This window comes from Caretta caretta, chromosome 16, assembly GCF_965140235.1.
Source record: "Caretta caretta isolate rCarCar2 chromosome 16, rCarCar1.hap1, whole genome shotgun sequence".
Lineage (NCBI taxonomy): Eukaryota > Metazoa > Chordata > Testudines > Cheloniidae > Caretta > Caretta caretta.
In genome coordinates this window covers 5,233,023-5,247,859 of record NC_134221.1, presented here as the reverse complement: position 1 = coordinate 5,247,859, position 14,837 = coordinate 5,233,023, and the positions used below count along the sequence as shown (strand labels likewise).

The 14,837-nt window shown below is 48.4% G+C and overlaps 1 protein-coding gene across 5 annotated transcripts in view; it reads right to left on the bottom strand.

Annotated features, from left to right (window-relative positions):
• The window catches only part of LOC125623312 (discoidin domain-containing receptor 2), a 154,643-nt gene that overhangs the window by 33,069 nt on the left and 106,737 nt on the right, over positions 1 to 14,837 (bottom strand). For all 5 annotated transcript variants that reach the window (XM_075120308.1, XM_048822422.2, XM_048822424.2 and 2 more), the window contains 4 exons: positions 6,007 to 6,253; positions 5,573 to 5,665; positions 4,839 to 4,996; positions 4,354 to 4,549 (listed from right to left, as the gene is read on the bottom strand). In XM_075120308.1, coding sequence (XP_074976409.1) covers positions 4,354 to 4,549; positions 4,839 to 4,996; positions 5,573 to 5,665; positions 6,007 to 6,253 — 694 coding nt within the window. The remainder of the gene's footprint in view (positions 1 to 4,353; positions 4,550 to 4,838; positions 4,997 to 5,572; positions 5,666 to 6,006; positions 6,254 to 14,837) is intronic.

The window sequence follows — 14,837 nt, the reverse complement described above, 5'->3', positions numbered from 1 at the left end:
TAAATGGCTATCGACCCACTCATGCCACAACCAGAGACCATACTCTCACCTAGACAGCCCCGTATGTGATACAGGGCATCTGAGTGTTGCTAGGTAATGACTTTTGGGAAGGCAGTACTGGGGAAGCAGCTTGGAGCTCCCCCACCTTTCCCCATCTCAAGGTCAGATCACTGCGATGCATACCACAGGGGGCTGCACGTCAGCTCAGAACAGGAAATTGCTCTGGTGCAGAATGCCTAGTAAATGGTGTTTCTCAGGAAGAGCACAAGTCCCCAGCAGGAGCTCCATGGTCTGCACTGGCTTCCTATTGGCTTCTGGATTGAATTTAAGCCACTGCTTTTGATCTACAAATCCCCTACTTGAGGAACCACCTCCCCTCGTGCCAGCCTGTCACAGCTGCGATCCATGGGGGCACTCGAGCTGCTCCCCCTCCATTTAAAAGAGATGGGGGCTGGCAGCACAGCATCCTCAGTGAGGGGCTCTCAGCTCTGGAAAAGGCTTCCCCCTAGACTGAAATAACCCAGGTCTATTGACCTTGTGGGCACGCTGAGGGACATGGCTGTTTACGTGGGCTGCTGCAGAGGGGTATCTCTGAGAGAAATCAGCCGGGTGTTCTGTGGGCAATCTCATTTGGGTCAGTAATTTATGGCAGGGGTCAGAGAGCCTGCATAGGTCCCTTTTCTAATTATTTCTAATTTTCTACTTCTACGATGACATTTCATACAAACCCCGCTGTGTGAAAAGAATGCTGCTCAGGTTGCAAAGTCAAACACTTAGTCATTAAGTGGTCAGCCAGGAAAACCTTTGCCTCTTCTCTGAGCTCCAGCACATGATTGAGAACATCCCCACATGAACGCCAGGGAACATCACTGTGGAGAAGCTGCCGATGCCAAATGCTCATTTCTTCACATCAAATAGTCCATTGGGCTCACCTTTAATAATGTTCACAACTTTCACAGCCCCATCACATGCCTGTCAGTTCCCCTGGCATCCTCTTTGCTGCTTCTCAGTGAACGAAACACGTCCAACTGGCTTGGGGTGACCCCGCTGGGTTCTAGGCACAAGGCTACTGTGGCTTCCTGGCACCCTCATTGCTAATAGGAACCCAGCAATGTCAATCCAGCTGCACTGCCAGAACTGTCTGCTGGAAAGAGTCAAAGATTCTCCCTCCCCTCCCTTCCCATGCACCATGAAGGTGATGTGGCTCCAGCCCTCTGCTCTCTCACTACCTGCTCCCCTCCTCTTCCAGGAATGGGGGCTGCTCCCCCCTACCCCCCGAGCAACATGTAATCAAATACAAATACAAACCTTCATCTTAACGCAGTTACCCTCGAGGCCACAGCCAAGAGCCCTGAGGGCCACAAGATCCCCTGGGCTGCAGGTTGGACACCTTTGCCATACAGCCTTGAGTTACAGTAACACATACTGTTCTTACCATGTGGCTTCTGCCTCATTAAGTGCACAGGACGGATGGTGTTCAGGGTATGAGGTAGCCTCCTTTTCCCCTGAATATTCAATCCACTGCCTCTTGCCTTATTTACTGCTCACCCTACACTGAATAGGGAAGAATTCATGTCCTCCTGGGAGTTGCTGTGATGCTCATCACTGTAGCATATGAACCTCACAGACATTAATGACTTGATCTTCGCAACTCACCTGAGAGACAGGAAAGGGACTGTAACCCCACTTTACAGATGGGGACTGAGGCCCAGAGAGATTTAGGCCAAATTTTACAAAGATGTCCACGCCTTTTGGGTGCTTCAATGACTGGAGGCCCAACTTGAGACACCTATAGCTTGAAGCCCCTGACTTTCTTCACGACATTCCTTCCAGCTTCTGCTGTGAATGAGGCAGGAATAATATGGACAACAGCCTCCTATGCTATACAGCCCCTTCTCATTCATCATCCTTCCAGTGCACTGACTGAGGCAGGGGTCCTCTGTAAAAGGTAGTATGTGAACACGTAAGAACATAAGAACGGCCATATAGTGTCATACCAAGGGTCCAGCTAGCCCAGTATTCTGTCTTCTGACAGTGGCCAATGCCAGGTGCCCCAGAGGAAATGAACAGAACAGAGCAATTTTCAAGTGGCCCATCCCTTGCCACCCAATCCCCCAGCATCTGGCAGTCAGAGGCTTAGGGTCACCCAGGGCATGGGGCTGTGTCCCTGATCATCTTGGCTAAAAGTCATTGATGGACCTATCGTCCATGAACTTATCTAACTATTTTTTGAGCCCAGTTATAGTTTTGACCATCACAACATCCTCTGGCAATGAGTTCCACAGGGTGATGGTGCATTGGGTGAAGAAATACTTCCTTTTGTTTGTTATTAAACCTGCTGCCTATTAATTTCATTGGGCGACCCCTCGTACTTGTGTTAATGTGAAGGAGTAAATAACATGTCCTTATTCACCTTCTCCACACCAGTCATGATTTTATAGACCTCTATCATATCCCCCCTTCGTCGTCTCTTTTCCAAGCAGAAAAGTCCCAGTCTTTTTAATCTCTCCTCATCTGGAATCTGTTCCGTACCCCTAATCATGTTTGGTTGTCCTTCTCTGTACCTTTTCCAATTCTAATATATCTTTTTTGAGATGGGTCAACCAGAATTGCACACAGTATTCAAGGTGTGGGTTTATATAACTGCATTATGATTTTTTCTGTCTTATTATCTATCTCTTTCCTAATGGTTCCTAACATTTTGTTAACCTTTTTGACTGCCACTGTATATTTAGCAGATGTTTTCAGAAAACTATCCACAATTACTTCAATATCTCTTTCTTGAGTGGTGACAGCTAAGTTGGACCCCATCATTTTGTATGTATAGTTGGGATTATGTTTTCCAGTGTGCATTACTTTGCATTTATCAACATTAAATTTCATCTGCTATTTGTTGCCCAGTCACCCAGTTTTGTGAGATCCCTTTGTAATTCTTCACAGTCTGATTTGGACTTAACTATTTGAGTCATTTTGTATCATCTGCAAACTCTGCCACCTCACCGTTCACCGCATTTTCCAGATCATTTATGAATATGTTGAATAGTGCTGGTCCCAGTACAGACCCCTGGGGGACACCGCCATGTACCGCTCTCCATTCTGAAAACTGACCATTTATTCCTACCTTTTGCTTCCTGTCTTTTAACCAGTTACTGATCCATGAGAGGACCTTCCCTTACCCCAGGACAGCTTCCTTTGCTTAAGAGCCTTTGGTGAGGGACCCTATCAAAGGCTTTCTGAAAGTCTAAATAAGCTATATCTAGTGGATCACCCTTGCCTACATATTTATTGACCCCTCAAAGAATTCTAATAGATTGGTGAGGCATGATTTCCCCATACAAAAGCCATGTTAACTCTTCGCCAACAAATCATGTTCATCTATGTGTCTGATAATTACATTTCTTTACTATCGTTTCAACTAATTTGCCTGGTACTGATGTTAGGCTTACCGGTCTGTAATTGCCAAGAACCCCTCTGGAGCCTTTAAAAAAAACTGGCATCACATTAGCTATCCTCCAGTCATCTGTAATTAAAGACTATCAAAATGCATATGCAGGAGGGAATCAAATTAAGTTTGCACGGGCAACCATAATTCTGGCATTTCCTAACTTTTGAGTGCTTCACTTTGCAATCTTAACATTCTTTTAACGCATTTTTAATATTAAGTAATTTCTTACAAAAAAACCCTGGAAAAACAGAAATTCTTTCACGTGGAGCTGTATTGACCTCTCAAATGAGTACATTAGATCCACAGCACAGACCTCTGTCTAAGGTGTGAGCTAAAGCTAGCAGCTGTTCACCTTCCTTGCAGCAGGGGGCGTGGGTTATCTGCAGGGATCATTTGGATTTGCCCAATCTGTTCAATCCCCTGCCATTGCCGGGGCCTCAGGCACTGGTGGCACCTCATTCTGTCTTGTTCTCTGCCAGTGACACACAACAGTGCAGCCTCCTGAGGACTGAAATGCTTTAATTTAACTGAAATCACTGGGGTACTGTGTGAAATGTAATGGCCTGCGATATACAGGAGGCCAGACTAGATGATCCCTTTCGGCTTTAAATGCTAAGAAATATTAAGTAATGGGAAATTCTCCTCCAGTGGAGAACAGCCACCAGAGGGGGATATAACATACACGTTGCCAGTGACTTGCGAGCTAATTGCTATGGAGCAGTGCACTGCTGAATATCAAGACTCCTGGGTTCTGTCCCTGGCTCTGGCAGGCGACTGTAGTGCAGTGCTCAGAACAGACTGCCAGGGCACTGGATGAAATCAAGGCACATTTTTAAAAGTTGAAGGAAATCAAACAAATGAATAATCCCTCCAGACACGGCTGACTCCCATACACTGGACACTTTTACCTGAATCCTCAGCGCTCTGGGAGAGTTCTGGTAGCTTCTGGAGCAGTGTGGCAGGCTGATGATATTCCAGGTCCAGTGGGAAGACCCGTTCGTAGGTGGGATTAGACTGGTGGATCTGGTTCTGGTTGCTGACGATGGTGTAGCTGTAGAAGGAGAGACGAACCATGGCGTCCTCCTCCAGGATTCGCCGTGGGGCCTTCGGAAGAGAGAACAAGCTGCTGAGCTATTGGGAGCAGTCAGGCAGTGAGCTGGCTGCAAGGGCGGCAGTCACTCCATACCACAGCAGCATCCTGACTGGGGCCTGCTCCATGCTGAGGAGCCTAGGATGTGATGGTGGGGAGCAGGGAGTGGGAGCTCCATGACACCATGGCATCCTGTCCACTGGGGACATCACAGGGACTCCCCAACACTTCTTAATATATCCTAGAGCTCGGCAAGGCCAGCACAGCTCCAGACTCCCATGTACAGCAGCACCGTCACGTTACCTTCTCCAGTCTCTTCTGGACATACTGCTTCCACAGAATGATGATTATAATGATCAGGAGCAGAAGGATAATAGCCACAAGGCAGCCAACCAGGATGGAGGTACTGGAGTCATCTGCTTTCTCCCCTATCCAGGTGCTGGTTATAAAAGAAGTGGTTTCTGTACAGAGGAAGAAAATGAAAAGAAACTGGAGTCACCTGATGTAGGGGTTGCATTCACAGGCTAACAGTCTGGTGCAGAGGAGAACTGGGGCAACTTCCTGGACAAAGCGAATCTGTTTTCATACTGGTTTAATCAGAAATTCTCTTTTCCTGGAACTTCACAAATAACTTGGTGCTAGTGGCTTCGGGAGACACATACTGTTCTTGCCTTTGGAAATGGTGGCTCTGGGCTACTGTAACTCATACTAGGGTGAAAAATGAACCTGGACTCAATTTCAGGGGGAAGGTTTTGAGATTTCATTGGCTGCACATATGCGCTTGGGTCTCCTGCCCCCGGTGGCCTGCCCTATCCTAGGCCTGGCACTGTGGCGGGGCAGAGACATCCCTGGATTAGTGAGTGTAGCATAAAGCACTTAGTGCTGGATGTGGAGGGGTGGTGCTGGGGCATATACAGTGCTACAGGAAGCACTTTGCAGGGAGGGAAGGGCCCCTCTTGTGACAGAGAGGTGCCTTCCATCCGTCAGTACAGTCTGGCGTCTGTGTAGTAGAGGAGGGACTGTGGTCAAGTCCTTACCCCATGACGCCTCAGTAGCGTTGTACTGTGCATCCAGCAGCTCTGCTGTGCTTGTGGCTAGAGTAACCAGAATAGGATTTACATTCTCCATGTCTGTGGAAGGTAAGAGCAGGTGTCAGTCCGTTGCATACTCCCTGCTGCTGCCAGCAGTCTCTGTGATCCCCAAGCAAGGCCCCTGCATTCACACCCAGGGCTGTGCCAAGAGCCACAGGGTTGGTCACCCTGCTCCCTGACTGCTCCACACTTGCTCCCCAACTGCCCCCGCTCCTCTCCCTCACTGCCCCCTTCCTCCTACTGATGGTCCTGTTCCTCAGTTCTTGATCCCTGTGAATCTTCCATCAACCCTGCCTCTGCCAGCCTCAATCCCTGTTCAGGCTCCCCATGTCTGCCTCCTGCTCCGCACAATCTCCTACAGCCCCTGGAAGGAGACTTACCAGACTGGAAGGAAATCTCACTGATCATCATCCAGGTGTCAGCAAAGTAGAAATGGCAAAGGATGGCTTTGCCCACCCGCTGATTCAGGGGGATGGTCACAAACCTCGCACTGGGGTTTTTGTCATCCAAGATGGTGGAAACGCCAACAGGTTCAGACTCCCACTCTGCAATCAGCCGTGGTTTGAAGAGGCATTCCACCTTCTGGAAGATCTTCACCCCCTTAGAAAACATGTTGTTGCAATGCACCTGGCAAAAGGAAAAAGGACCAAGCAGACTGAGTTCTCTCCTCTGACTCCCCATGTTAACACAAGGACCAGCCATGCAACCAATGCACCGTATAACCCTAAAATCCTTGCAAGAAAAACGTGTCTAAATAATGCATATAATCACAGTAGAGAGGAAAGGCACCATGCACTCTGCAGTATCTAGGACCAAGAACTAGAGGACAAGACCTCTGGCTTCTGCATCCTGAATTCTGCAGAAAATTGGAAATTCGGTTGTACCCCAGACACAGTCCCAAATGGAGATGAAGGTTATGGTTTGTATCACAGCAGCATCTATGCTCCCCAAGTGGGGCCTCAGCATGCTGGTGCTGAGCTGTTTCTTTGGAAGCAGTGAATCTGTGAATACTGCAAGTGTCCCCTGGATGAGGGGCTGGATGCGCCACAGAGACGCTTGGAGGACTCGAGGGTTTGGGTGTGCCAATTGCTAACCTGCGGAGTAACAACAGCAGGGCCTGCGAGGGGAGTGCATGTGTTGGCCATGGCCAGTGGAGTTGGGGAGCTGACCCCAGCAGGCATAGATAAAGCTTCCTCATACAAAGGGCAGGTGGTAGCAAGGTGCTTCATAATGATGGCTTCCTCCGTGAAGCATCACACCAACACCCTGGAGGGAAGCAGGGAAGAGGATGACAGAAGCAGCAGCCATGTTTCATCCAGCCTGAATGCAACTGGTCCACAGGTGGACCACTCAAGGATACAGCTGGACAGGAACCGGCTACATCTAGAAGTACAGCAGCAAGCAGACCCAGAGCAAGAATGAGCAAACTGGGAGCAAGAGCAAACAAACCGGGGAAAACAGCATCAGCATGAGGAGAAAGAGAAGGAGGATCAAGGCCAGCACGAGGAGAAGCAGTGCCAACACAAGGAGAGGGAGAAGGACAAGGAGTGGCATTATCAGCTCGAGATGGAGATGGCACCAGCAGAATCCTAGTCCAGCTGGTGAAGCCAGACCCCCATGTACCTGTTCTGGTGGGTGGCATAGATTCCAATTTACTTTCTCGCTTTAGGGAAGGTGGTGACATGGGAGTGTTTCTCAATGCTTTTTAAATGGGGTGTGAATTGAAGAAGGTGGGGCAGGAGGACCTGGTATGGTATCTGGCTCCACGACAGACAGTCAGGGACAAAGGCTTTGGACAGGGAGGACTATAAAGATTATAAGTGATGTAAACAAGCTTTGTTGCAAAACTTTAAACTGACCCGTGAAGTGTACAGGAGAAGGTTTAGAGAGTTCAGAAAAACAGGGGACACGACCTACGTTGAGGTTTCAATCCAAATTAGGGATTATGTAAGAAAATGGGGAATTGGTTGGGATGGGGTTACCACGGTCGATGAGCCCTGTGAATTAGTGGGTTTAGAACAATTCTATAACTCTGCTACCCTGACCTAAAAACCTGGCTGAGAGACAGAAATCCCAGAGATGGTAGCCACAGCTGGGAGCAGGGAAACCACCTGAAAAGCCCTGGGACGGGTGGGAAAATGCAGTGCCCCATATGCGGCCAGTGGGGTCACTCTGCCTAGAATTGCCCAACCCACCCACTGAGGCCCAGTGCAGTGCTGGAAGGGGCAGCAGAGCCAGTCTCCAGGCAACCTAACGAGTGCAGCTGGCCTGTAGTAGGCTGCCTCATTGGCTACAGTCGCTGACTGGTGGGAAGAGTCAGCAGACCAGCTCTTAAGCCCAGCAGCCATGGCAGTGTGGTGACTGCTCAAAGCATTTGCCTATAGCTGCGTTGGTTCCTGCACCTGTTTGTTCCAGTCTTGTTCCAACCCCACGCCTGCCTCAGACCCAGCCTGCCTCCTGCCTTGGCCACAGCTTTGCCTCCCACTTTGCCTCACTCCAGGTAACCTGGCTTTGACCCTTAGCTCCTATTCTGGACTTCTGGCTCCGGTTCTGACTCTGAGCTCTGGCACCTAACTCCAGCTCTCGCCCCCAGCTCTGACTCCAGACTTCTGACTCCAGCTCTGACCTCGGGCTCCAATTCCTGGCTACTGACTCCTGCTCCCACCAGTAGGCATGACTTCCCCTGTCCTGATCTCTGACAATCTGAGCAGCCATAAAAACACAAAAAATAAGGGAACTACAGCACATACGGTGAGCATGGATCCAAGAAAGGAAAATATCTTTGTTGGAGATAGTGGGAGCCCTACAGACCTGCAAGCTCAAGCCGCGCTGCCTTCAGCTCTAGCCCCTGCTTCCCATGAGCCCACGCTCCCCCTACCTGACAAGTTCAGTGGCAACTGTGACAAATTTTGTGGTTCCTAAATCAGTGTCGACTCCTATTTCAGCTATGCCTGCAGTCCCACCCTGCGTTACAGGTCCTGAGGAGAAGAGACCCATCAATAGTCTCAACCAGATCTGGATGGACCGAATGTGTATGGTGGGAACAGCCTGGCTTGAGTCCATAAAGTTACCTGAGGCCCCGTAGTCAACCAGGGCCTCTAGAGGGATCTTCGAGCTTACCAATAGTCAAATTAATAGAGGTATTCAGAGTTGTGTCGGAAATTGACTTGGGAATCTTACTGCATTGGCTGTGGCCCATGGATCCTGGGAACTGCCGGAGGGGAAAGACGACCAGGCTGGGTCAGACCCCTTCCTAAGGGCTGGGGACCTGGCATTTCCTAGCCCCAGCTCCACCCGAGACTTTGCTGGACACATCAAGGCAAGATGGTTGGGGTCCTCACAATATAAGCACAAGCCTAAAGCCTGATGTTGGTTCTTCCCCAAGTCGGAGAGGTGCGGGCGAGCCTGGTGAGCTAGCATGAGCTCTGATGCCAGTCAAGACCTGTGTGTCTGGGATGTCAGGGGCACAGAGAATGGTGGCTTCTGGAAAAAAATTGATGTATGCTCACAACACCTCTCCATGAGGTAATCATCCGTTCCAATACACGATCCAATCAGATTGTCCAAACTGGATGGAGGTTCCACCCACGGAAGCTCATCCTTTATCTCCTCATTTAACCCCAAGAGGAAATGGCAGCACTGTGATGCCTCATTCCACCTGGTATCAGAAGCCAAACGATGAAATTCAGCAGCGTACTTGGCTATGGGCTGGCCTCCCTGATGTAAGGCCTGAAGGGTTGCCTTGGGGGTCCGCATACAGTTGGCATCACCGAAGATGATGGATGTAGCTTGAATGAATTCCTCTAATCATTGCAAGAGGGGGCTGGACTGTTCCAGGAGTGGAGAAGCCCAGGCCCTGGCCTCTCCAGTCAACAAACTTAAGATGAGCCCCACACAGGCCTGGACAATGGGGAATGATAATGGGGTGTAGAAGGAACAGGAGCTCACTTTGGTTCAGGAAATCCTCCCCCCACAAACTTATCCTGATTTCCAACCAACTTGTTGGGCAGCAGACTCCTCAGCTCTGGGAGGGGCAGAGTAGGAGGAGCCAGCAGAGCAACCTGCACTTACAGAGGCAAGTTCTGTGGTTGCAGGGAAGTTATTTGCACCTCCAGGTTCTAGATGGAGTCCACCAGTTCCGCTGGCATTTTAGTAGCATCCATGTTAGCACCAAGAGCCCCTGGCCCCAATATTAAGGGGCTCTTGGTGCTAACATGGATGTTCGCAATCTGTCAGCTGACCGGGATGGGGCAATTTAGCTTAGTGGTGGGAGCGGAGGAAACTAGCCTTTGAGGCCACCAAGAAATCCTCCATTTTGGGCCAATTCATGCACTGCATTCATTAGCTGTCCTTGGCATCCCTGGCTCATCACCCATGATTCAAGCATATGCTGGTGGTCAGGCACAGTATGCTTTGACTCTCCGTTTTGCTGACAATCCTGTTTCCCTAGAGCCGAGTGGGGACCAGCAACCCTTCAAGGTTTACTCATTCCTTCAAAGAACTCAGAGACACAAAGAAAGGGTTCAAAAGCAACCCTGGCAACTCACTGAACTCCTCCAACAGCTCCTGTTAAATACCAACACTATGCTGATGTGTTCAACAAAAAGAAAGCCAACACTCTACCGCCACATCACAGCTACAACTGCTCCATGAACCTCCAGCCAGGGGTAGAGGTTCCCTTCAGCCGCATTTACTCTCTCTGAACCCAGAGTTACCTTGAAGAAAACCTGCAGAAGGGGTTCATTTGCCATTTCTATCAGGAGCCTGGATCTTCTTTGTGGCAGAGCTGGCTCCCTCTGGCCTTGTTTGGACTACCGAGCTCTGAACAAGATTACAATCCAATATTGGTTCTCCTTCTCACTTATTAATGAGCTGTTCGAAAGACTTTGCTCTGACAAAGTCTTCACAAAGTTGAACATTCGCAGAGCTTATAACCTGATGCGGATCCAGAAAGGAGATGAACAGAAGACCACCTTCTGGACCAGGTACAGTCTCTTTGAACATTTGCTCATGCTGTTTGGGTTGTGCAATACCCCAGCAATTTCATAAATCCAGCATTTTATAAATGACATCCTTAGGGGCATGCTGGACCAATTTGTCATCAGTTACCTCGACGACATCCTTATTTTCTCAGAAAGTCAGGCCCTCCACAATAATCATATGCACAGTCTTGGAGAGACTCTGCCAAAACCACCTCTATGCAAATCTTGAGAAATGCAAGTTTGGTAGGGACAGAGTGGAATTCTTGGGCTATATCATCTTGCCTGAATCACTCACCATGGACCCATGTAAGGTAGAAGCAGTATCTGACTGGGCCATACCCAAGACATACACAGGGTGCAGCAATTCCTAGGGTTCGGCAGTTTCTACAGGTGTTTTATTAAAGGATTCTCTAGCCTGGCTGCACCCATAAAGCCACTCTTGTAAAAGGGGGCCACGTTTGTTTGGTCCATGCTCCTCACTCAGATTTTGATTGACTGAAGAGGCATTCACTTCAGCATCCATCCTGCTTCACCCACTAAACCATTTAAGATAGAAGCCAATGCCTTGAATTTTGCCAGAGGTGCAGTACTGTCTCAATATGTGGGCTCCAACAACCAATTCCATTCTTTTATTCTTGGAAGTTAACCCCAGTGGAAAAAAATTACGTTATTTGTGACAAAGAACAATTATCAAGCTGGCTTTCGAGGAGTAGCACCACCTCCTCAAAGAAGCCTGATTCCTGGTCCAAGTTCTGACGGATCACAAGAACCTGGAATACCTACAAACTGCTAGACACCTTAACCAATGCTAGATCTGCTGGTCCCTCTTCTGCACTAGCTTGGTAATTTATCACCTAGGGATGAGAAATGGGAAAGCGGATGCCCAATCCCACAAAAATGAATCTCTCAAATCTGGTGAAGAGAACTCTGCTACCGTGCTCAAGGTATCCAACTTTGTCAATGGGACAATCAACAACAGCCTGACATCCTCCAGCCACGCCCTGCTCCCCAGTGACCCTGACTTGCTCCCCAGTGACCCTGACATGACATGTGTTTATCCAACCTGACTCTTGATTTCAGATTAGAGAACAGCCTTCTCTATTGTACAGGTTGTATTTATGTTCTGGAGGAACAACCTAGCCTTCAGGTATTGAAACTATGGCACGATTCGCCTCTTGCAGGCTATTTTGTCCAATTCAAGACCTGGAATCTGGTTTTGAGGAGCTTCTGATGGCCAGGCCTACGAGCTTACATCAAAGATTATATAAGGTCCTGCAGCCTTTTCGTCTGTACCAAGAACCCATGATCAAAACCCCTAAGTCTCCTCCAGCCTCTGCCCACACTTTCACAGCCTTGGTCTTCTATGGACTTCACTGTAGAACTGCCATGCTCCCAGGGACAGCTGGTAATCCTGGTGACCATCAACCTCCTAACAAAGAGGAGTACTTCATTCCATGCTGAACTGTTCCTACTGCATTCATTAGTTGTCCTTGGCATCCCTGGCTCATGACCCATGATTCATACATCTGCTGGTGGTCAGGCACAGTACGCTTTGACTCTCTGTTTTGCTGACAATCCTGTTTCCCTAGAGCTGAGTGGGGACGAGGGAGACAGCTCAGCTCTGCGTGGAAAATGTTTTCCACTACCCCGGGTTATCGACAGGTATTTTGGATCAAGAACCCAATTCTGGTGGGAATTTCTCAGACTACTTGCCATCGAGTCCCTCGCCTCATCCACCTAATACCCACAGACTAACAGGCAAACAGAGAGGGTCAATCAAATCATGGAGAAGTATCTTTACTGCTTTCTGAGTTACCACCGGGATGATTGGCTCCCGCTGCTGTGCTCTGCTGAATTTGCATATAACAATGTAATCCACACCTTGACCCATATCCCATTCTTTGCTAACTATGGCTTTCACCCCCGTTTCAATCCAGACTTACCCATGAGTTCCCTAGTACCGGATGCTGCAGATTTAGCCTCCCACTTACACTGGGTGCATAAGAACTCAAGAAATACTTGCAGTCTGCTAAAGAATCCTATAAACACCTCACGGAAGAAGACCATCAGGCTGCCCCGAATCTGGCCATAGGGGACAAGGTGCAGATCTCTGCCCAGAACTTAAATCGAGCCACCCATCCACCAAACTAGACTACCAATATCTAGGCCTCTTCAAGTTTATAGATTGGGTAAACCTAGTGGCCTTCAGGTAACAGATTACAAGTCCTTGAAGATATACCCCTTCTTTCACATATCATTTTTAAAGCCTTACACTGAGAACCCATATCCAAACCACTCCAACCCGCCACTGCCACCCATAATAGTCTGCAGACAAGAGTATTGGTCCACTGAATCTTCAACTCTAGATGAGTTGGGGGAGGGCCCTAGTGCCTGGTGGACTAGGAAGGCTACAGTATGGACAGGCAATCTTGGGAACCAGTAGACAACATCCAACCTCAAAGCATTTACCCAGAGCTGTGTTGGTTCCTGCACCTCCTTGTTCCCAGCCCTGCTCCCGCCTTGGACTCAGCCTTGCCTCACTCCAAGTAACCCGACTCTGACCCTCAGCTCCTATTCCTGACTACTGACTCCTGTGCTAACCACTAGGAACGACCACCCATGTCCTGGTCTCTGAGACAGCTCAAATACTTCCAACTCCAGGGAATGCCAAGGGTGTTAATTGGCTGTGAATTACAGCTACTTGGCCAATTAACACCCTCAGAGCCCCCTGGAGTCCTGTGTACACTGCCAGTGCAAACTGAGGTCATCCTATGACGTCTAAAAAACAGGAGAACTTAGCACAACCTCAACTTGCAAAGGCAGCGTACACTTGGTCAAATACTTCGGGCTCCAGAGAACTGGGTGGGGGGGTGTTAATTGGGTGTGAACTACACCTAAGTGGCCAATTAACATCTCTTGCTTTCCCTGAAGTCCAAAGTACTTGATCATGTACATTTGCCCTGACTGACTGAACCTCTGGAAGGAGATGGCATCTAATGTCCATGCTGAGTCATTCACATCCCATACCACTCTGCAGACGTCTTATGTTTAGTCTGCGGAAGAGAAGAATGAGGGGGGATTTGATAGCTGCTTTCAGCTACCTGAAAGGGGGTTCCAAAGAGGATGGATCTAGACTGTTCTCAGTGGTAGAAGATGACAGAATGAGGAGTCATGGTCTCAAGTTGCAGTGGGGGAGGTTTAGGTTGGATATTAGGAAAAACTTTTTCACTAGGGGGGTGGTGAAACACTGGAATGGGTTACTTAGGGGGGTGGTGGAGTCTCCTTCCTTAGAAGTTTTTAAGGTCAGGTTTGACAAAGCCCTGGTTGGGATGATTTAGTTGGGGATTGGTCCTGCTTTGAGCAGGGGGTTGGATTAGATGACCTCCTGAGGTCCCTTCCAACACTGATATTCTATGATTCTATTGTACCCTGCTGGGAGCAGATCCAACAGATTGCCAGGGGGAGCAGAAGGTGGTAGTTACTGGGGGGACATTCATTGGATGGAGAGATACTGGGCATAGATGCAGACATTGCAGTGAAAACACCAGCTTAGTGTGCAGTGACACTAGAGAGAAAACTGTGAGGATACCTAAAGAATGGGACAGGAAATAATAATATATAATTTATATAATGTCATTATGTAAAATGGTATGATGCCCTTCCCTGGAAAACTGTTCAGTACCAGTCACCCTGTCTTGGAAAGATACAGCAGAGAAGAAGGGTCCAGTGACAGGTGATGAGATCCCAACACAAATCATTCCTCCCAGTGTGCATTACTTGGCATTTGTCAGCACTGAATGTCACCCCTCATTGTGATGCCCATTCACCGTCCTCTCAGTCTACCGTAGTCTTGACTTACTTAAATTTTCCCATCTGACTGTTCACCCCTTTTCTACACAATTAATTAATATACTAAACAACACCGATGCTAATACCAGATTCTGTTAATTGAGCTCATCTTTCTTAATCTTTCTTTCAAAGTAGCAGCCGTGTTAGTCTATTCGCAAAAAGAAAAGGAGATTTATATACATAGAGAACATGAAACAATGGGTGTTACCATACACACTGTAACGAGAGTGATCACTTAAAGTGAAAAGAAAAGGAGTACTTGTGGCACCTTAGAGACTAACCAATTTATTTGAGCATAAGATTTCGTGAGCTACAGCTCACTTCATCGGATGCATACCGTGGAAACTGTATGCTATAGCTCACGAAAGCTTATACTCAAA